General features: G+C 45.3%; 1 protein-coding gene across 2 annotated transcripts in view; it reads right to left on the bottom strand.

The window, feature by feature from the left end:
- GPR132 (G protein-coupled receptor 132) overlaps nucleotides 1-23,636 on the bottom strand; it is an 83,030-nt gene that overhangs the window by 3,109 nt on the left and 56,285 nt on the right. The window contains exon 1 of one of the 2 annotated variants that reach the window (XM_068682561.1): nucleotides 13,697-14,149. The exons of the other annotated variant lie outside the window; for it this stretch is intronic. Coding sequence (XP_068538662.1) covers nucleotides 13,697-13,820 — 124 coding nt within the window. The 5' untranslated portion in view covers nucleotides 13,821-14,149. Of the gene's footprint in view, nucleotides 1-13,696; nucleotides 14,150-23,636 lie in introns of those variants that run through there. 2 annotated transcript variants of the gene reach the window in all.

Genomic DNA, 23,636 nt, shown 5'->3' with positions numbered 1-23,636 from the left:
AAGATTGAAGAGAAGAATATGTATGCTTTTAAGAAACGGTGGTGAAGAAAATTAATGCTCCTTGAAAAGGAGTGGTTACAAAAACTCCACCTTTCCAAGGCAACCATACACAAGAGCAGACTTGGCATTTGGTTAGTGTTATGTAGTGCTAGGAGAAGCACTAATTGCAAAGTCACACGACTTCCACAAGGAAATCTACCAAATGAAGAGAGGAACATGGAGGTGAATGTGCTGTAATGGTGTTGTATTCTCTTAAAACTTGTACTTTCCTGTATTTATGAGTTGAAGTTGCCTGTGGTGCAAGACATTTAATAAGAAGAGATCTTGTCTGGCCTAATTTTTGGGCACTCAGGTGGACACCTGCTCCAGGGAACAGTCAGCTAACTGCCACGGTGAGATGTGTTGGTAGAGTTGAGTCCCTTCACACAGAGGTGGAGTATGAGCCTTCATCCTCACTGTGCACGAGCAATTTCTTTAACCTTGTGTTCATGCAGAGGAGAAAGTAGCTTGTGTCAGCCTATGAACATTTATTTTTTGTTGGTTTGGGCCAATCTCAAGCAGACATAGGGGGAAGCAGTTTGCTCCCAGGGCAGTGAGGACCTGCATTGTCTCCTACATCTCTGGGAGGGTGGGCGAGCTGGTGGGGCCGTTCCCTCCTCTCCCCGGGGCTGCATAAGCAGCTCTGCCTGAATGCCTAACAGAGCACCTATCATTCAAGATAGCCTGAGGGACATTCAGTCCCCAGACCTAGTTCAGTTAATGCAGATAAGGATGGTATGAGGAAATGGACGAAGGCTGCGTTAGGCTGCAAAATCCTCACAGCAGTGATGTGCTAGCCACAGCCATAAAGACCAAGTCCTCCTGGCCCATGCCAAAATGTGTTCATGTGCAGCAAGTACACAAACACAGTCAGAGCCCCAGTGACAGCAGCTTCGTATTGAAGATGCATTTCCAGTCTTGGTAAGCAAGCAGGTGGGGCAGTGGCAGCGGTACCTGCCATCCCCAGCAACAGTGGCACAGAAAGCTGTTCCTCAGGGTGACACTTGGAATGGGGATTCTGTAGACACAGGAACTGAGAAAGTGCTGCTGGTGTGGAAGAAGTACACTGTAGGGTGTGACCTGCTCAGTGTCTACCTTCCACTTCCCTCTGCGGCAAACCATGCTCCGCTTGCATGCTGAAACCTTTAGAGGTTAGCAGGCAGTGGTCACTGTGTTAGTCAGGCCACAATGCCTTGATCCAGCCAAGTGCCAGAGGGACACGTCTCCTCATCTGAGAGCTGGACCATCTGGTGTCCAATGGATATGTTCAGGTCTCTCTAGAAGGATCTGAAGCTTCCTTTAGTTTCAAATGTCCCAGCTTCAGGATGACTGAAGAAGAGGGTCCTCACTATTGTGTGGGGGGAAGACGGCACAGGACTCAGCAGGGCTGTTGCAATGTTTTCGAATTTGTTTCCTTTTTTTTTTTTTCTTTTTTTTTTTTTTTTTTTCTAGTAGTGAAAGTGTAGTCATAGCTGGTATTTATTTAGAAATGTGATAGTTGTGATAAGGAGTGACATTCATTTCTTTCTGCCTCTGGGCACCTGCCACCTTGGGTCAATGAGATGAGGCCTTCTGCAGGCCACCAACCAAACAGTGCTGGAGGAGGGATAAAGGCAGCGATTGATTTCTGGGTCAGCAGAGGTTCTGTGCCAGACCTCACCCAGAGCATGGCATAGGAGAGCTCGTCCTCTCCTCACGTCTGAGCGATGTGAGACCACCAGGAACCTGTGTAACACAAAGGTGCCTTGGAGACAGAGCTGTGAAGCACAGCAGGTGAATGAAACAGGTGATGGAGGCAGCAGCAGCTGAGGTGGGGACGTGGCAGAGTCGCACGCTGTCTCAGCCATGAGCAACAACACCGTAGCGCACAAAACCTCTCCGAGTGGTTGAAGGTGCACTCTCCTCCCCTCCCCCAGGGCTTCATGTGCTTCTTGGCCCTGTTTGTCTGCGAATTCTTCTTTTTGCACTGCCTACGCCTGTTGCTCGCCACTCGTTGTGCGAAGGCATGCTTCCCCCTGAGGTACCTGCCTCACCAGCAAGCAGCCAGCAATGGTGCAGAGCAGGAAGGAAGTGGTAGAAGCCATTCTGTAGACACATGTTCCCAAAGAGGACTTATTCTGTAGACACACAGTTCCCAATGTTTCTTTCGCTTGCCACCTTCCTTTGCCTCCTCCCTTCCTGCTCTGCTCCTCAGCTTCTCCAGGCCCAGCTCCTCAGGGCTTTTGGGCCTCTGGCCTCCTCCCGTGTCCCCCATGATGTCTGTGCACGTGTGCAGCACAAGAAAGGAGGGGATGGAGCAGCACAGGCCCATCAGCAGGGCTCTGCTGTGCGCTGCCACTGCTCCCAGCCTGCTGCTTCCTCTCTGCACCATGCTCTTCCTCAGGAAGGTCTGCGGGTGCTAGGGGGGGCAGGGAGAGGCATGGAGCCCATCCTCGTGCCTCCTCTCTGCATCAGCCAAGTGATGAGGGAGAGGCAAGGCCCTGCCTCCAGGCCATGTCTCCTTCCTGTGTGTCTGGCACCTGTGAGAGCCTCAGGAAGGAGATGCATGTGACTTTTTAATCTGCCTGCACCAGGTTGTTTTTTTTTTTTTCTTGTCTGTCAGTGCAGCACCTCAACCACAGGGACGATGCTGGGCTCAGGAGACCCTTGCCAGCTGCCAGCCGCAAAGTCTCAACCAACAAAGAGCGGTCATACGCATGAATTTACACTCAGGAAGAAAAAAACATGTGCCTGGTGCCTTTTGCAAAGGTCTGGCCTGTCAGCTCAGGAGCCTGGATCCTTCCCAGCAATAATGCTCCCGATCGCAGCCCCGTTCCAGGAAGGAGGAGGGGAGGGCACCCATTTGCTCCCCTTGCCCCCTGCCTTTCTCTTGGCTCTGGGCCCTATCCAGAGCAGTCTTCTGGCCCTGAGCTTGACAAGTCTCTACTCAGCTCACCAGGACTGGATAGGGTTTTTCCCCTCAAACTGCAGATCAGAAAGCAGCACTGAACAGGCAATTCATGAAAATTCTCCTTGTAATACTGACTCGCTAGAACTGAATGCATGTTATTATGCAGGCCTTTAGAGTCTGCTGTTTTCATGTCCTGCTCAGCCCAGAGGACTCGAAGTCCTGTCTTCGTCTATGGTGGCTGGGCTGCGATGGCAGAATCCCCACATCTCCCTAATGCAGCATTCACGATCCTACTGCTTTGTCTAAAGGAGCAGCTGGTAACCCGTGGGCACCTCACTGGGGGCAGCAGGCTAACCTGTTGAGCACAGCCTGTCCAAAGTAGCTGTCCCCTCCTTTCTGTGACAGCTCTGTTTCTGCTAGGGCTTACCAGCTACTGTTGGGTGTTAACATCAGATTATGACTGTGTTTTGCTTCAACAGCTCAACACATATTTAGCAGCATGCAGGAGCTTCTTGTTCCCTGAGGCTCACCGAGTAAGACTCAAACCTCAGTCAGCACATGCATGTTTATCACCTATAAAATATCTCATCTTCCTGGTTTGTTGACAGAACAGAGACAACACCTCTGGTAAGCACCTGAGCACAAATCACAGTAAGATGGGATAATCTACTACAAAATATTTGCTGAGAGCCTGCTCTATATTTACCCTCTTCCTTGGACATCTGCTCTTGGCCTGGGTAATACTCACAATATTGGGGAAGGTAGATCTATGGTAGGGCTTCTAATCTCACTGTGTTATGTTCCCACTTGTTAGACAAATAGGTAATTACATTTCTTGCTCCTAAAATGGAGTGCCTACCTGCTCTAATGTATTGAGATCTTACACAGAGAAAATCCTAGAAGAGGTCAGGGCATGTTGAGATGCTCAAGTAAAAAGGGTGTGGATGCGAAATCCAACTTTCTTGATGTGTGGTAAAAAAGCAGCAGAAATGCCCTGGAGGTCTTTAAAAGACATTTAGATTTAGAGCTTAATGATGAGGTTTAGTGGAGGACTTGTTAGTGTTAGGTCAGAGGTTGGACTAGGTGATCTTGGAGGTCTCTTCCAACCTGGATGATTCTGTGATTCTGTGATTCTGTCTTGCTGACAGCCTACCAAATGGGTCCATAAAACCTTCTTGACATTGCCTGCCCTTTTCTCCCTCTGTCCTTGATCCACTGCACTTAGCATCTCTTATGGCTGGCAGCCCAGCTTTACTGGGAGGAATGGAAAGGAGGAGTTCTTGGGCTTTCCTAGACAGTGGCAGATCTGAATTCAAACACTGCACTGATGTTTGATCTAGGAATCAGATGTCCCATCTTGTGGCTAGGGTCCAAAGCACGGTGCTATTGTGCAGGAGAGCCTGCGTGGTGGTCATCTGTCCTCTCACTTGCCCGGCATGAGAGAGCATTGAACTATCCTGCAGAGATGTCCCACACAGCTCGTGGGAGATGAGACCATGAACCTGGGATGCTGTGAGAATGTGGTTTCACATCACAGCCACATCAGAATAACAGCCTGACTGTCACCGATCTTTTCTTTGCCTTCTCCCTGACCAGTACATTGCCTGACCCTGCAGTGAACTCATGCAGAGTGGTAAGCTAGCAGAAAATGCGTCTCCTTTTCTATCTGGGTCAGTTGTCCGTCGGTTTGCCTTTTTGAATTGGCCTTCCAGGGTCACAGCAGCAGCTGGGCAGGCACAAGGGGATTAGCAGTAGCATGTGGCCAGGAGCAGAGCAGCCAGAAGCAGATGGAGGGAGAGGCTGTATTGAGAGCAGCTTAGCCTGAAAGTGAACTGCACCCTCCACCAACCTCCAGAGGTGCTGCTGGTCTCTCCTGACTATTTAGGGGCCTTTGCACCAAAAGTATCCCACCAGGCACCTGTGTGGATGCTGCAAGTCCTAAGTAAAGCACCTTGGGTAAGCAGTGCTTGTGGTCATTTGAGCCACATAGAAGACGGACAGCCACTCCAACCACATCACTTTTTTTTTTTGGTTTTACTTTGAAAACTTAACTGCTAAATCCTGAAGAACACGTGAGCTTTTGTGAGCCTGTTAACTTAGAGCTTATTGTTTCAGATTTAAAGATCCTCACTGGAGTCTGGTCCTGCATGAAGCAGAAAAGGGTCCTGAGAAGGGTCCTGAGAAGTGTGGAGACTTGATGAGCGTCACTGAGTGCTGCTGCTGCATATCCAGGCCAGTTGCATTAATATGTGATCTTCCCTGAAGATTCTGAAGTGTTTTTGCTAACGCTAGGTGTAAAGAGGGAAGTGAAAATGAGGGAGAAAGCAAAAGGCTTTATTTTGCAGTTGTCTGTTGTTATTAGCTGCTCATGTAAAACTTTTGATTTCCAACAAAGAAGTTAGAGCAATAAAATAACCATTATTAGGAAAGACATAAAAAGAAAATTTCAGATACAATTCAGGGGAGGTAGAAAAAAACACAATAGTTGAACACAGCACTGGTTGAAAACCTTTTGATTAATTCACCTGAGATACAGAAGGGCAGAAAAAAAAAAAAAAAAGAGACACAGTGAAAGCCCTAACATGAATACATGAATACAAGTATATCAGCAGAGCACATTATTTATATATTTTTCATTTTCAAATCATTTTCCAATCATCCTTCTATGCCAAGAATTATTGGAAGAGATGAGAATTTTGTGGGGCTTATTTGGAGATTAATAATAATAATAAAAAAATAAAGCTATCCTTGTAATGATTAGGATAAAAACAAACCAGCCCTTCACACCTCCCTTCCTGCCCCCAGTATTTGTGAAGGATATCAGCCCTCACTCATGTTTTAAAGTGTAAATCAGCCTTTAATGAAACAGGACCTGAGTTTCTCTTTGTTTTGTGTGCTTTCCTTAGTAGTATGCGGTACCATAACTATTTGACACAGTATTACAAAGATAATATTGGTCTGACCGCTCAAATCTAGTATTGTGAGTCATCAGTTCCTAAATATGGCAGACGTACCATCTACAATACTCATCACCAGCCACATCACTCCCATTCTGAATCTAGGCTTCTCTTTCTCACGCAGAAACTATGTTACCTGTCTCTTGAGTTTCCAGCCACTAGCTTTTGTGTCTGTTAGCTTTAATAGAAAGCAAGAAATTGTTGTGGATTAGTTGCTCTGCTGTTCTTGAAAGTAAACAATGTTTTTGCTATTTCTGTGCATAAAAAAAGGTTATGACCTATTAGCCCATTAAGTCAGTGATGATGATGATGATGATGATGATGATGATGATGATAATTATTATTATATTCCCTTCATTAGTAATAAAGAGACTAGTACATAAAGTCATTCCTTTCAGGCAGGCTCAGCATGTAAAGGAAAGGCAGCAGCAGCTCCACTTATTTACCCAGCAGACTGACCATTTTTAATGAAATACACAATGCAACGGGATTTGACACCATATAGTTTCAAAATAAAAAAAAAAAAAAAAAAAAAAAAAAAGGTACTTCAAAGCTAGAGGACTATATGAGGAATCCAGCCTGAGCGCAGCTCCATCTTACAACGGCTGCCTCCATCCTAGCTTAATGAAGGGGAAAGCATTCATGGGATTTGAATGCAGAGATAAATAAAAACTGTATGAGGCATTTTTAATACCAACTCATGAAAACCAAAACCATACAAAAGCCTTCCATGTGATTCCTGAAATATGAAACTGGCAATTTTTGTCCATTTGTTAGATTTCTATTTGAGTTTTGCCCTCTTTTGAGCATTCTCTGGCTGTTGTGGCCATGGAGAAGACTCTTATGAAACAAGAAATATCTCTATGCATCCTTCTGCTGAACCAACGCAAGGCATAGGCTTTGTTTTGATAATCAAATGTAGTCATCTGAAGTTTAGGTAGTTTTTTTGTGAGAAGTAAGCACTCCTACATCAGTGGTTGCAACAGTCTCCAACTGTGAGACACCAGACAGACAGCATTGTGGTGAAAGCAGATAATCTCTCTGTTCACTATTGCTGGTTAAAGCAGCTATGGAGCATTTGCAGACCACTGTCAGGAACCACAAATAGCTGCTGTGATGAAGCAGCAGAACCTTGAGATCAGTTATACAGTCTCAATAAATAACTTTATACTGCATATATAAGTGGTCATTAAAAAATAATAATATGTATATATATATATATTAAAGGAACATATTTGTCAGAAGAGAGAAGATCATCATCTGCCATTCAGGAGGAGCAACCATTTCTGATAAGAAAAAAGTGAAGAAAGCGTTTGATTTATTTTGTGATACAATGTTCATAGATGTGAACTCTTAGTAACCAGAGGTTTTAAATACGTGTATGTGGTCATTTGCCTAGATCCACACATCCACTTCCTTAAACATACTATTGTGCTAAAATAAGCAGCTGTGGGGACAATGAGGTGAACTGTCACGTAATTCAGGGTTGATGAATGACGTGGCTCGAAACTGCAATCCTTCCATAAAACGGGCATCTTATGTTCCTATTACACTGGCTGGTGAGGGACTGTAGATGAAAAAACAATGCCAGGCAGATAAGAGAGAAATGTAAAAATGAAAGCTTCAGCTACAGGGTTTAAAACTGCCTCAGTCAAGGTGGTAGGTAAAACTATATACATGTCATACATGGTAAAGGATGAAAGAGTAGATAGGGGAAATTCACAGCTGAAACACAGACTCCCAAGTCCCCCATATCAGTCGACTTTCTTTCCCCAGTCTCATGACTCTAAGGCCATGATTCATGATTTTGGGACTTTTGGTACTGGTGACTGAAAAAAGTTCTCCTTGAAAACATCAGAGAAATGATGTTGCCAACCAGATTTATTTTATTATACCTATCAGATTTTCTAGAAAATGTACCATGGTCAGAGGAACTGATTCATAATCAGGAGAGCCATCAGGAGCCTCAGAAATGCACTCATAAATTTGACGTCAAACTACAAAGCCAGTGATGTCAAAAGGTTGAGGGAAGCATAGATTTTGGAGCAGATGTGGTGAAAGTGAAGAGCTGAGAACAGCCCTGAGACTGGCAAGTTTTGTGCTGCTGTTTCATGCCCACTTTTTACCCCATACATGAAACCAGTAGGCACTCGTGCTTGATGCCTCCATAAAGCTAGCACAGCTATAACTGACAGCCTTAGGAGTGAAGGCTATTTAAATAAGGCTTCTGTTACTCGAGTGGCTTATCTAAAAAATTAACTGGCCAGACTTTCTGCTTAGTTCATGCCAAAATCATCAAGTCTTGGAAGAAAGAGTTGAGAGGGGGATTCCCATGCACAGCATCTCTGGAACCCCCTGGGGTGCTCCCAGATGTTCAAAACAACCAATCACCAGAAAATTTGTCACAGAGGGCTAACATGAAGATGAATACAGCTCTGGGTTCCCAAAAGAACTGGGGGATATCAGGGAGTTGGCCCTCCCTGGTGGTGTGGTGGCCGTGTGAGGCAGATTGTAACTGCTGCAGCCTGCCTTCAGCCCTCAGGCCTGAGCCTTCCTACTGCTGTGTTAACAACAGCAGGCACTGGAGATTTGGGATCACCCCACTGCTCTATCTTGTGGCCCAGGTGGCTGGTGGGGCCTACTTTCCAAGCCTTGGCACAAAGGTGCAGGCAAATCTTGGCTCTCTCCTCATAGCTCTTCAGTGATCTCTTCTTTGCTCATCCTTGTCTACTGACAGATCTGGGCCTCCTTCACATTTCTTGGGTGGGTACCCAAGAGATGCCACAAGAATAATGCCAACAGCTTGCTGTGCCACCACCCTCTTGCCCTTAATTTCTCCCCAGGAGCTCCTTAAGGACACCTTCCTCCTTCTGGGCCTCAGTCATCCAGGCCTTCAAACAGCAGACTCCTGCCAAACCTCCAACAACTCCAGTCAGCAAGAAGCATACCGAGACACAGAAAGGCCTGTGCTAGAGCCATTTTCACCTCAAACCACCAAGACTCTAAATCATCTCTGAGGCAGCAACTGTTCTGAAGCTGCTGGAGATTTCTGGAATGAGGCCATGTATATTTTCACCCTTCAGTATGTGCAGGCAGGTAGCCATGTGTGACACCTGGACCAACACAAGGCCTATATAACAGCCTTTAAGTCTGTGCCTGAGAAAGAGAAGGACAACAACAGTGACCTTGCAGCCAAGAGAGACACTCGTCCCAGCTGGGAGCAGCTGGGTTGAATCCTGTCCAAAGATGTGAACATTCAGTCCCATCAGCTCTCAGACAGGCAGGGCGATCAGTGTGGGAATGGCATAGCCATGCCTGTAGCTTGTGGTAGCCTGCAGCAGGCACCCAGCTGTGCTCCTGGACCCACAGAAGCTATGTGGCCCCTTGGGCTCTGCTGATGACACACATAAAGTGATGCTGTTGTAACAGAGACAGGTAGACGGCACGTGTTTTAGTGACGTGTATTTATCCTACCTTGTGGCAAGCTTCTTTGCTTTTTTTGTAAGATGGCTGTGGACTGCGGCTCACTGATGGCTCAATTTGTTTCCCTGTATCGGTTGTTCTTTTTTTTTATTAATGGCCAAGGGTTTTGTCCGACCACAGCTTGGTCTTGTGTGCTCTTGGCGTCACCACTGAGCCCTGGCCAGACTCTGTTCTCTATTACAGATCATGTCACATCCTGCCAGCCTGTGATCACCTGGTTGTGTCTGTCTCCATATGTGGCCTGTGCATTGCCATGGTTTGCTCTTGTCTTTTGCCATCCTGTGGTTGCTTTCCCCCCATCTATCCCAATACAATCAGTGGTTTGCAATCCACTGCTGACCCAGGAGAACCGCATCTGGTAACTTGTACCTCCTTTGCTGCTCAAGTTCCCATGGAAGCTAGAAGATGCTTGCTCGGGGGACAACAATGTCCACTGCCATCAGGCAGTGACACTTGCAGAGAATATTTATTCATAACCAAACACATCTCCTGGTCAAACAGAAATTCACAAGCTTCCCCCCTTCCTGCACTGACACCTCTATTGCAACAGTGACAGGCACAGGAATCACAGGTGTTCCCTGCAACCTGAAAATACAGCTGTCCCTCTCATCCCACTGAAATTCCACAGACCAACTGTGGTGTAACAGTGCTGAAAAGAGTCAGCGCAGAGAGGATGTCAGTAATAGGAAATACTCTCTGCCAGCAATAGGAAAACACAAAGATGCTGTTGAGCTTTGCCCTCGTGACATTATATTTTCTCTCTGCTGTGGGCAATTTACTAGTATTGGCATTGCCCTTGTGGATGTGTGCAGCAACCACTGCAATGTGGGAGCTGCACTGCTGCTGGTAGCGTCATCATTACTAAGAGGCTGCAGAGAAAGAACACAGTCCCAAATAATTTTGCAACCTTCCAGACTTAGGCTTACTGACAAATTGCTTGTTGCTGATAACTCTAGTTAGTTTTCATCGAAAATTGTTTTACTCTGGCTGAAGTGAATGCGGCTCAGCAGGTGGGATCTGCAAAGCCTTGTGAAAACCACATTGCCTTCTATTCTTGAAGCAATCCTATTTTTAACAGAACAGTTAAAGATGGTAGTTTTGAGTGCTCTGAACTCAGACATCAGTATTTCTTCCTCTTCCATTTACCCTGAAACTCATTTTCTTTGTTCCTTCTTGTTCTGTGATTCACTCTCAACTAATTGGAGAACTACTGTTTTCCTTTTTTGCCAGCCGGGTCACCTCCTATAGCACTAACTCATGTACCAGCAGCAGGGTTTTCCCCTTAAGACTTTAGTTATGCCAGTAAAAACTGTGACGCTCAAAGATTCCTCTTGGTAACCACGTGTCTCTGACGTGTCTGTGAGCCCACTCCTCTGTCTGCTAAATCTCCTGTTATGTCTTGTCCATATCCTCAGCAGACATCTCTTTCTCCCTTTGTACATCTACCACTGAGTATCTGATTCGTGGTTGGGACTCTTAGACTTTACACTGAAAGATATGTAAAAATCCCAGCTATTCCTCAGAGTATCCTTCCCTAGGGATATCAGAACCATGCATTATTTTCAGTGGACCCTGTTCTGCATTTCCCACTTCTCAGCCCTTTCCACTCCATTAAGACCCTGCTTGCCTATGCAATGATGCAACCCACATCACTTTCCAGATGTGAGACTGAGTACTCAACCCTTTGCCTTTACAGACTTCAGGTCCACTGCATGACATTCTTGGAGGATATTTTTGTCGCATGTTCCTTCCACCAACAGCATCAACCAGGTGTGAACTATAGATGTGTTTGATGGTGTGCATCTGCACTAAATACCCTGCTTTAAAAATAGCCTTGATACATGAAGAGAGATAAAATCAAAGTAACAATAAATTAAGAGCCAGATTCTGTTGAGCCTGACATGCCTTACAGAAAGCATCTGTAAAGTTGATGGGATTTCTGCCAGTATGATGGGATCCTTGACTACCTCCTCCTCCAGTGCTCCAATATATCCCCAGCACGGAAGGCAGCACTAAGCAAAACCTGTGTCCCTTGTATACGCTGCCCCCACGGAGTTGATTTAAAGCAGTGATTTTCACACAGTGAGGCACAGCCTACTGAGGAGGCAAGAGCATCTGGCAGAGGGATGTCAGGTAACCCCAGCCAGACCTGCATGAGACATTCACAGCAACCCTGGGGTGGTGAGGAGATATCCAGATGCTTTTGGCCAAGGAAAAAGGCTAAAAGAAAGACAACCTCAGGTGGAAATGGGACAATGACAACACAGATTAGTTTCAGCACTGAACTGCTTGCTGCTTTAGCTAATACACCCCATGTCACACTGAGAACACAGTGCATGTCAAGAAAAGGCAAGCAAAACCTGAGCTTGTGCTGAGCTCAGGCCAGATGTACAGGTACTAAGTCACAGAGAGCAACCACAGAAACCTGTCCTCGTGTTGCTGCAGCCGCCACTCCAGCCACGTTACCGCTGCATTGGGACCACAGCTATTAATGTAAGCCCTGTCGTGACCCTCACTGCAGCAGTAGTCTGCTTCCCCACTCCCAGCTCTGTCTGTTTTGGGAACCAGTGACCTATCTGCACTTTCATAGCCTCTTGTATGCAAAAATAAAGGAACCTGGCTAGGAATGTAAAATCATTCTGAATAAAACTGTGAAATTTCCATTTCAGCTCAGAAGAGATTTGTCAGGGCACCCAGAGATAGTCGAAACACTGTCCTTGAATCAGTGCTATTTGTGTGATCATGATGAGGCTGTAAACTCAGTGTCTGTCCAAGAGGCATGGGAAATGCTGAACCTGAAAGAGCCGTCTGCAGTTTCAGGCAGAAACCTCTACAGAAGAGGTGCTCAATTCATACTCTGACTATTTGTTTAAACGTAGTGTCCTGTGTACAAACCTATGGAGAGCTCCCCAGGAGAAAATAAGCCTGCCCATTGGCTGTTAAAGAGCAGAGTAATGAGGTTACTGGAAGTTGAAGAGCCACTTGTCTGAATGCAGAGATGGGTTTAATAGTATCACAGGAAAAGCAGGTTAAAACAGCTCAGGTGCACATCAGTCTTTGGCAGAGGAGCAAACTTTGTTTTAAAAGTTCCACGGGAGTTAGTATCTATAACCTATAGTGTTTTCTATTGCAACATAAATTGAAAATAAATAAATAAATATGGGGGAAGGTACCAGGTAGGTAAAAATCAACTAAGACCATATGAGAAACTAAATATGGGAAACAGTTCAGTTTGATTAGGGGAGCCTAGCTCTGGTGGGATGTTTACCCTTTGCTAAATTTCGTTTGATGTAAGAAAGAACCGTTCTGACCTTAGAATTTCTCAGAATTTCTCAAAACTAGGATCCTTTAAAGTCTCATACTGATTCATTCTGCCCATCTGCCAGTGTGATGCAACTGCTGTTACCAGTCTGTGACCGTCTCAGAAGACGTGTGGTCTCCTTAAAACTGTAGCTACTACACTGAGCAATGGCTATGCTGATTGCAAAAGCTTTTTATTTAAAAAGCCTTTTATTTAAAAGCAAGGTCTTGTGTTTGCAGAGGACAACACCGAGCACAGTCAAATAACTTTTGGTGTCTCAGAAAAACAAGGCAAATCCCAACATATTTGGTGGGAAAAAAAAATAAATCTCAACTTAGTCTTGGTATTTTTGCGTGCCAGTGATCAATAGTACTGTGTGAGCAGAAGATGAAGAAAAAAAAATAAAGCTTGTATATCCAAACAGGCACTATAGACCATCAGGCAAACATCATGATAAAATGTCTGTCTAGTTTTTCCAGCAGAGAGAGGATGAGAGGAAAGGCTTGGTGTGAATTCTCTAATAGTCTACCAAATGAAGTCTGGCAATGCCAATGGCATTGGCATTTTTAGAGTAGTTTAGTGTTCATGCCTCGTGCTTGCAGTGATCATCAGATCTAACCTTACAGCAACCTGCTTCTCCCAAAGTCTTTCAGTCTGAGTAATCACTGATGTCTGACTGGAACTGAAATCCTTTCGTAAGGAAAGAATATACTTTGTATAGGAAAGGGAATTTGCAAGGAAAGCAGATAGCAAAGAATCATAGTCATAGAATGTCCCGAGTTGGAAGAGACCCTCAAGGATGAATCAAAGATTCCTTCAACTGCCATGAGCTCTAACTAGCACAAACCCACCAGCACTTTATGCCTGCTACATCAATCACAAGGCATTTTAGATTGTGAAACATCAGTAGAGTCTATGATACTGAAGCACGAATATGTGGCATGGAAAAGCAGCAACTGAACCTGAATAAAGCCAAACACTGCTAAGCAGAACGAATGCCTTATCTCGGAGTTAGAAACCACTTACTTCTTTTTGTTCCCTGGCTGCTGCAGAGGAGATGATAAGGCACTCCAACTCGTGCCGCGCTCGCAGGCTGCTCTGTATGCACTTCAGGAAGTTGCCTGCAACACCACGTAGTCGTAAGTGTCATGAGCCAAAAGAAAATACGCTGCTGGTGACTTCCTCAGGGTACCAGTGTCACTTGTAGCTAGGTGCACAGTTATAGATAAGAGGGTGACTGGAATCCCCCAGCCTTGAATATTGTAGTCCTGTCATGACTTGAGAAGGACGTTGTAAAAAGGCATCTCTATTAACCACGTTGGGAAGATCCGCTCCTGAAAGTACACTGAAAGAGTGAGAAGAGGCAGAAGAAACTGTGTACTAATTACTGTAAGTAGAGGATATTCAGAAAGGGGAAAAAACAAATGGTCAGGACAGGAAAATGTGGCATTAGTAGGAAGGCAGAGGAATAAATAGCATTATGCTCGTGGGTCTATGAGTAAGCACAGCCCCCGGACTGGGGGCTATGACGTTTCTACTGATCAGAACACACAGCCTATCAGGGTTTCTACAACATTGCTGCAAATTCAAAGGTCTCAAAAGTCCTGTGAAGCGGTCTGCTCTCATGGATATCCCCCACATTGCCTTCAGACACTACATGGTGCCTGCACACAGCGCTGTTTTTGCACCATGGACTCTTGCACACACGAGCTGTGCATGGCTGCTGCCTTTCACAAGTTAGCAGCTAAGGAACCACAGCTGCAGTTTAGGACAGGGCTTGTGAGAAACGCCCTGCTGTCTTCCCCCCTGTGCCCAGCCAGGCAGCCCAGCACATTTTAGGGGTGTTTGAGCTGTTGCTCTTTGCCTCCAGCCTCTATTTAATCCATCCTTCTTGCCCTGTCAGAGAGGCTGTGAGATGCAGGAGGTAAATTTGGGGCACAATGGGCTGGCTGACGAAGGAAGCAGAGACTGACCAGTGCAGTCAGGAGAGCAGCTAAGAAAAAAAAAAATAACAAAGGAAGTAATTGTTTTCAAATTCAGTCACTTGTCGAGGGGTGAGAAGACATAAGTTCAGATCTTGTAACTTGCAAGCTGCATCTGTGACCAGGAGTTTCATCTCTTGGTGTCCAGTCCTGGGTGTGTGCCTCAGTTGTTGTGCCAATGTGCTATGGAGGGACAGGAGAGCAATGAACTGCCCCAAAGAGTTATCAGAGTTTCTGCATCATTGCTGCAAATTCAAAGGTTTTAAAAAGTCTTCTGGAGCAGCTTGAGCTTCCAGGCTTTGGCAGAGGAAGGGGATGTCTGCAATAGGTGTTTATTTCTTATTTGTAGAGTGGAGATAAACCCACCCTGGGCATTACATGTACAGTATATGTATTAGGTTAGGCATTTAGGTGGATGAGGAGCAGTATTACAGCCCAACAGAAGGGGGTGGTGATATCAGGGAAAGACCTTTCTGGTGCCAGTGGTGCTAGAAAAGACAGAGTACGCAAAAGATGAGATGGTGGTTTGAGCAACTTCAAGAAGAAACAGATTTGCAGGACAGTGAAGAGCATTGATAAGAAGGACTGTAGGGGCAAAAGCCTTATGTCAGGCTTTAAGTGACAGAGGAAGGAGAGATCAGTGTTACAATGCCAGCTTAGACCTCATTTCTGAGACCTGTTCCATGTGTCATGCCAGATAACGTGTGACCCTGAGCAGTTATAACCAGATTTATTAAATTTTCAAGCAACTTCCTGATCAACTTTCCCCCAACACCAGCTGTGGTGAGATGCTTGCAGCTCTCCCTGGGGGTCTGTCGGTGTTTGTAGGGTGTTGAGGGCTAAGGTAAGCCAGGGAGGAACTGGGTTACAACCAAGGGTGAGCAGATTACTGAATTTGCTTTTTATAGCTGTATCAAAAGTGACATATTTCCTCAGGAAAATAAAAGAAATGCTTGCTATGTACTTTCATTCTGGGGTGAAAAAGTAACTTTGGTTCGCTTCTGCCACAGAAGGTTTCTGGGAAAGGGTCTTCTTGTAAAAAGCACTTCACTCCCAGTGCCCAGGAGGAACTGGGGTAGAAGAGGCTGAGACCAGCCTGGGAGCCTCCGTCTGTGGAGGAGACTGGTGAAATCTGTATATGCACCAGCTCAGACTGGTTGGCACTGGATCCAGCCTGTGCATTGCTCCACACCCATGATTTCCACCTTGTCCTTCTCTGTGCAGATGCTAAACTCAAAGAAAGCCATGGAGAAGGCTGGGCACAGTGATTCTGAGATGGCCAAAGCTGATTTCTCTGTGTAGCTGACCACTCCTCATTCAGAGATGTGGGACAGGAGAGAGGAGAGTGCTCTCTGACCTGAAGAACTGGAAATTTCATGGGGACTGATGGGCTCCTCTGTGGTATTTGTGAGCACCAGGTCACAGCTCGCATTAGAGAGCAGTCAAACGTGCACTCAGATACCTGCCTGATCATGCTACCCGTTATGTATACGTGCTCACACTGACACAGGAGTGAGAATACCCAAATAGAGGCACATATGCATTTGCCAACTAGACACATTAAAAGTTGTGTGGTCCTCCATAGAGATATGGAAGATAACAACTCTCTGCGCCCCTTGATCTTCCACATGAGCCTGAAAACATTGCTATTTAGAGTCACTGCTGGTTCATGCCTCTGTCAGCGCTTGGCCCGAATCAACATCACCCATGATTATTGCCCTAGCAAGTTAGGGTCAGATGTCAAGATTTCACACTGGAAGATGCTTTCAAAAGCTTTTGACAGGATCTTCATTGACTGGAGATGAAAACACAGCTAGCACTTCCATGTGTGGCAAAAACAAATCAAACATTTCAAGTAAGTTTAGTCTGTATTCAGTAGAGATAATACAAGCAGTACGGTGATATAAATTTCGGCCTGCGTTATACTGTACTGATGCCATAGCCAGGCAGAAAAAAGATCAGATAAAGAACCATTTGTAGCAGAAGGCAGAAACCCTCTGGCCTCTTTCTAAATCTGATTGAAGTAAATGGAAACATTTCTTTGCACCTCAGGGAGTTTAAATAGAGCATTTTGAGCATGTTTCTTCCTACCTTTTAGTTTCTGGGTGCTGTTAAGGCAGGTACCATGTCTAAGCATGTTGAACTGCATATAAGGTGTCTTCATATCATCTTCATACTGGGGTATGCAGACTTTCAAAAAAATTAAGGAGAAAAGAGTCCAGCTTTGTGTTAGCTCACAGCTGCATAACACAGACCTTTCTTGGGATTTTTGCAGCACTATGTTAGAGAAAATGATTGTACACCATTGAGCAGAAAACAGAAATAAACATGGAAGTCTGGTGGGGTCCAATGTCTCTGAAGGACTCTCAGGCTGTTATTCACTCCCCTTTTTCATTTGGAAACTATTGAGAGAAGCTGGCAGAATACTTGGGGTTTCTCTGCTCCACAGCACATGAAAATATTCAGTGTTATCTTCCCCTGCTCATGACCAAAATAAAGAATAACAAGAACCTATGAATGGAGAAAACCTCAAATTCCCTGTCTATCCTACCTCCCCACAAAACTCTTGAGAACAGCCATAGCCAGAGCGGGGCTAAGGAGCACGAAGCAATGCTGAGCTCTCACCAAGAACACAGTGGAAATGCCTGTGAACAAGTCCCCCTGTGCAGGAATGTTACATAACTGTGTCTAATGAAGCAGTGCTGTTTTTTTCTTTTTTCTTTCTTTTTTTTTTTTTTTTTTCAGTTGATAACAGGATCGACCGCAGGTTGGATCCCTCAAACAAGATACCGTGGGATGAGCAGTGTAATGAAACCACAGCTCAGTTTCCTCCCAGAAACTGTCTGCATGCAGTCTTCCCCTTGCACATGTGGGACAGCTCCGTCCCACCTTTGCAAACAGGCCAGGTAAGTGGCGAAAGAACTAACGTGGCTTTCTGACTTCCCATGCACATCCAGCTCACAGCACACATCCTGCAGGGAGTACAGAACCCTTCTTGTAATGCTGCTGGAAGTGAAGTGCAGAAGTGTCAGCTGCTGAGATTTTCGGTGCACTGCCTTTTCTAAGCATTTCACTGCACTGTTGTAGGGCAGGATGCCAGTCAGATCACTTCTGGTTTATCAGGCTGTGTAATGACTGCACCCTGCTTCTGTGCTTTAAAGCTCTCCTGATTTTGATTCACCTGCTTTTGTGAATGACACGTATAAATTTGCCCTTCCACAGCTTTCACTGGCGCAGTGATGCACCGTGTGCCTAGGGGGTGGAAATCTGTAAGTCAAAGGTGTGACTGATCATGCTCTCTTCAAGCAGAAGTCTCTCACCCGGAGGAGCAAAGCCCTGTTTGGTTGCACAGTCCTGTGCCTTCAGGCACTGGAATTAACATCTACCCTGGCAAGAGCTCCCCGGCACTGTGCAGTTGATTGTCTCATGGTGCATTTTAGAGACCTTTAACTTACTTCTCCAGGGCAATAACAGATTTGTCTGTCATCAGAGCATCATCAGAGCATCAGTCTGCCTGTGGAGGTCCCCGAGACAAAGCGGGGTACATCACTACCTTAAATACAGCAACCTCCCCAACAGGTACTACTGCTGGTGGCTCACCCACAGCCCAGGCTGAAATTAGTGAGTGCTGTAGCAAGAATGGATTTGGCTCCTCATCCTCAGGCCTTACCGCCCATTCACATTATTATTTCATATGTCTCAAACCGCCACAACAAAAAGCAGCCAAAAACTATGAATAGATACAGATAGCAGGACAAGGCTACAGCCTGGACCACCGAGCTGCAGTGTAGGCTCAGCACTGCTGCTGGCTGCAGCCAATTGACAGACATGGCTGGCTTTTTTTTTTTTAAAGAAAACACCTCCTCATAGTAGGAAATTATAACACCCTCAGGGTGAAGAAAGTTACACTTGTCAGTGTGTGCAGGAAAAGGGTGCGGCTCAGAGAATATGCATGTGTGATTTTATTACTGAGGCAAAGAAGCAGCACCTGAACTTTGGTCAACCTTAGCAGCCACTGAGGGAAGAGCCAACTGCACGTCTACGACACGGTCTGAACTCCTGAGCAACCACATTTATCCTGCGGTGTAAATATGGAGAAATTCAGGCTGGTTTTGCACCTCCTGTTCACAGCACTGTAATTTCAAATATCACTTTGTTTTTCTTTTTCCTTGGAAGCCTTCCATGGAAGAGCCAAAAGCTGGTGAACTTGCAGTATTTCGGTACGCATCAAGGGATTTAGGAGTAGGTTGGACTTTATCTTCTGGCAACCCAAAGCCTGGTGCTGCTGCATGATGCTTTTTATTTTTCATTACTATATCTGGGGTTAATAGAAAAAAAGTGTCAATCGTGGAAACAGTGTCATAAAATTTGTCCTCTGGCTTGGAAACCCCAGGGACGTAAATGGCCCAAGGACAGAGAATCAGCACATGGAGCAGGTGCCTTGGACAAACCTGGGATGACAGAATCACAGCCAAACCCCACTCAAAGACCTCAGCCTTGTATCCAAAGAGCTTTTTCCTCCTGTTGTTCCTCTGCAACCAGCTTCAACAAGAGGTTCAACAGGCTTTGGTGTTGATGCTACATCAGCTCCTCCTTGCACCCTCAGGGAGCCTTGCTGCCAGCTCTCTGTGGCAAAGACCCCATCAAACCCCCTTGGGGAGCTGCAGTAAGTGATGTGGGGGTGAGGGGCTTTAGGAAGCTCATGTTCTGCCAGGGGAAATTGCCACAGAGCCGACCAGTGCCCGCGGTTTACCTCATCACATCTGTGCTAGGACTTCACTGCCGAGGGGCACCTTAGAGAAATGCCGCAGACAGGAAAGCAGGAAATGTTTTGCAGAGCAGAGATAACGCTGAAAATAGTAGTCGGCAAACGGTTTGATTTACTGATTGGCATGTGCAGGAGCTGCCATGTAAGCATCACAGGAAAAGGAAATGGGACGGAGGAGGAGTGGGAGGAAAAGGGCATGAGGACAACAAAATGGGTCGGCAGATTTAATCAAGCACGGGACTTCATGTTCTGGGTTTTCTCCTGACCATGATGCATTGTGCACCTCCGTGATCACATACAAATGCTGGGGATGCAAGTCCTGTGCTTGAAAGGAAATGCCTGCATTTATTTACCAAGATGGGCAACTTGCGTCATCTTGGGGTTCTACTGCACCAGAAACTCCCTTGTGTATATGGTTGGAAACACCCTGGGCATGATAGCCCTTATCTACAGCAAACCAGCCCCTGAGTCACAAATTGAACTTCGACACCTCTGTCGAAGTGGTTGAAGTGGTTTCAGAACTGGCATGTGAAGGTGGAGTTGCCCTCCCCTGCTCTGTTTCTCGGACTTTCTTAAAAGCTCCTTTTGCAAGAAGACCTCAGAGGTCTCCATGACCTCCCTGCAAGGCACATGGATATGGTCGAGGAGGCCCCAGCCATCCCAAAAACTGAGTATATGCAAGAAGAAGGTGCCACAACACTTCTCTTCTGCACAACCTTTTTTTTTTTTTTTTTAGCCTTTGCCAGGCATTTTGCACATATCCACCTGCACCCCCAGTGGGGAGCCCACAGAGCTTGCACAGGCTCTGCTTGTTTATTCATTTCGCTCTACCTTCCGTGTGTTGCTGGCTTCCACTGGGGAAACCGAGCTTCACGCGTGGTGATGATCTGGGTGCTGACAGCACTCTGCTGTGGCCAGGCCCTGAAACCACCTCCTGCACACAGCTACCTGTAGGTAGCTGCACACAGCTACCTATGACGCTCCTCTTGAGGCATCTTCTCTCGGCCTCGAGGGATGCTGGTAGGTGTGAGAGGCCCCTTTCAGCTTCTGCTGTTGTATTGTCACGAGTGACTTACTGTTTTGGGGAAAGGAAAGTGCCCAATTAAGATCTGACGTGCAGTTAAAGTGAGGGATTTAGTGGAGCACATATCTTGAAGTATTTTCTTTCAAGCAAATTCTCTGATAGAGTCAGAAATAATAAGCGTGTATTTCATTGAGATTTCTGGTTATGTACACACGCTAAGGGGAAAAAATCCAACCTTTATCCCCTTCCTTTCCCACCAGTTTTTCAGTTCCTTTTACTCCATCATAAAGATACAACAGTCAACAGAAAAATCCACTGGAAATCACCCTTGAAAATGCTGACTTCTGGAGTCTGGCACAATTTTTTTCAATATAAATAGATCTTCCTATAAATTTGTCTCCCTGAAGACACTTGGGATTTTGGCTCGTGTTCAGCAGTTTCCATTCCCTTAAACAATGAATTTACAGCTTTATCTTCCTAACATGGTTTCCATGCCTTACTTGGTGCTGGGATTGTATTTCTTGAAAATGTATTTGTGAAGCAACCGTGTTACACAGAAAGATTCTTTGCAGCGTTGCAAGGATCCCTTCCCTAGCCTTTTCTCCTAAGACTGTAGCAGCTTCAGTCACCACGTAAACAGAGTTTTTCGCAGAAAGACAAGTGGTGTAGCCTCACCTGGTGCTGGTGTGGTACAGAGGTATTTTAGCACATGGGGCTGGAGACGGGAAGTCTGCCTGCCCTGCAGTGCGTGGGAGCGACACCTGAGTTAGCTTTCTTAACATGAGTTTGCAAAGAGGAAGCTAAGCTCTGCATGCTCCAGGTTGCTCAGATGCGGAGCCCTTTTGCATTAAACTTTTGTGCAGGCAAATTCGCAAGACTCAGCATGCAGAGAAATGCAAATATCTGGTTATTCTCCACCAGCTTCGGTAGAGTATGTGGACAAAAAAATGGGAAGGAAACAGATGCAACTCAGTGCTGGACTGATCTTGTGGGCTTTTTCCATTAATCACGTCTTTGCACCTTTGTTTTCTCTATTTAGAGAGACAGCTGCTATGACTGCTTCTTTTGAAGAGATTTTGAGATGAAGTGGCAAAACCCCACCATATGAGACCCAGAAATTAGTACAAATTTTTATATATGTATATATATAGAGAGAGAGATCTAAGTGTAAAGGCAAGAAACTCAGAGAATTCTGCAGAAATCAATGCCAAGATTCCTGCTGACTGGACTGGATGAAGGTATCACAGGAGTGTCACCACTCAGATCCCAGCCGAAGAGAACTTCTTGCAGCAGAAAGGCAGGTTGCAGCCCAGCTGCAGATAAGCAGGTCAAAATAAAGCGCAGGCTTTATTGGGTATCTAGCATCAGGCTCCCAGTGCTAGATACCCAGGAAAGCACCACTACAAGCATACCCACAAAGCCTGACTTCCTTTTTGCTACCACAGCCCCTTTGTGTCCCATCACCTCGGGTGACATCACAGCACTTTTGGGAGCAGTGGGAAAGGGTTGTGAGGACAAAAGAAGAAGGAAAATCCAAAAATGATGCAGCTGCTTTGCTCTACTTTTTTTCAAGAGGCTTGTAATCACAGAGTGGTTTGGGTTGGATGGACCTTGGAGATCATCCAGTTCCACCTCCTGCCATGGGCAGGGACACCTCCCACCAGACCGGGTTGCCCAAAGCCCCATCCAGCCTGGCCTTGAACACCTCCAGGGATGGGGCATCCACAGCTTCTCTTGACAACCTGTTCCAGTACCTTGCTGCCCTCATAGTAAATTATTTCTTCCTTGTAATAGGAATCTTTTTTTTTTTTTTAAAGGGGTGAGGGGATAGGAAAGGGTAGGATAGGATAGGATGGGATAGGATAGGATATGGAATAGGATAAAAGATAGAATAGTTTTCTGCCATTTTAGTGGAAAGGATTTGGTCTGACAAATGCCAGAGATGGTACAAGGGTGGTTGGCAGCAAATTGTTTTGCTGGCTCAGCTGCCTGCAGCTTATGTCAGGTTGAAGAATGTGCTTCAAAGGCTTTGTAACTTGAGGTCTTATTTGTAGACCTAATCTATGGAGTTAGATCTGAGCCACTTCAGTAAGTAGACCTCTGCTGGAACAAAATCAGGATCTCCAGTGGCTGTTCCTATTAGCATGTGGCAGCAGCTTGAAAAAAAAAAAATGCAGTCTCGATCTGTTGGTTGATTGAATGGCAGCCTGGGATGTTTCTACTCATTTTGTTGCTCTGAAAGTTAATACAGACTGGATACCTGGCTGATGTCTCTAGAAAGCTTCTTCACAACCCAAAGGCTTAAAAGCAGGGGAAGAGAATAAAAGCTGGAATATTATTTATTATTAAAGGCATCCTCTGGTGTGTTGTAACAAATTATAAGTGTGTCATGGTGATCAAAAATTTTTTGCACCTATTCCTAGCAAAATATGTTTTCTCTTAGAATAATGTCTGTTATCTCCCTGTTAGAGGAGGGTGTTATTGAAAGCATCAGTGGACCGCAAAACAGTAAGTTATCATCTTATGTTGCCAAAATCCTTTTGAAAAATACTAGTACGGTGGTATTTACTTTTCAAAGTTTAATCCTTTATTTGGGAATGAAGAGAAGCAACCCCTTGTAGTTAATAACCTTATGAACCTCAATCAAAAAATCACATGAAAGGCTGGATTCAACTGTAACTTTATAAGGTGAATTATTACTTCACTGAATAAGTAATTTAAAATAGTCTTAAATGAAAAATCAGATTCTATCTGTTCTCAATCTTTTTTTTGGTAACCACCAGATTACAAATTGTCTCTGGTTCTAATAGGTTGTTCCGTGTCTGGTACATGAATTTCAGTTCACTTTATTTTAGCATATTTGAGGGGAGTATGTTTATTGTATAACTAAGGGGAATTTCCAGATGGAGAGGAGGGGTTAGTACTTATAAAGCTGGACTCTGAGCTTTTCTGCTAATCTCTCTCTCTTTTTTTTTTTTTTATATGAGAAGGAAAAAACAAAACAACAGTTCCCTTCTACTGATGCTTTTTCATCTGGCTGTGTAGGTGGTATGTTGAAATAATAGTTTGATGGAGATGAAAGGAAGTGAGAGTGCTCCGTATCTTCTATCAGCAAGGGGAATCCCAGCTCTTTAAAGAGCATGTGCAACTACACATGAGTAGTGTTATTACAGGGTTCAAAAGAAAAACCAG

Source organism: Anas acuta, chromosome 5 (genome assembly GCF_963932015.1).
Source record: "Anas acuta chromosome 5, bAnaAcu1.1, whole genome shotgun sequence".
Lineage (NCBI taxonomy): Eukaryota > Metazoa > Chordata > Aves > Anseriformes > Anatidae > Anas > Anas acuta.
The sequence above is the reverse complement of the archived record's forward strand: the minus strand, read 5'-3'. Positions and strand labels throughout refer to the sequence as shown.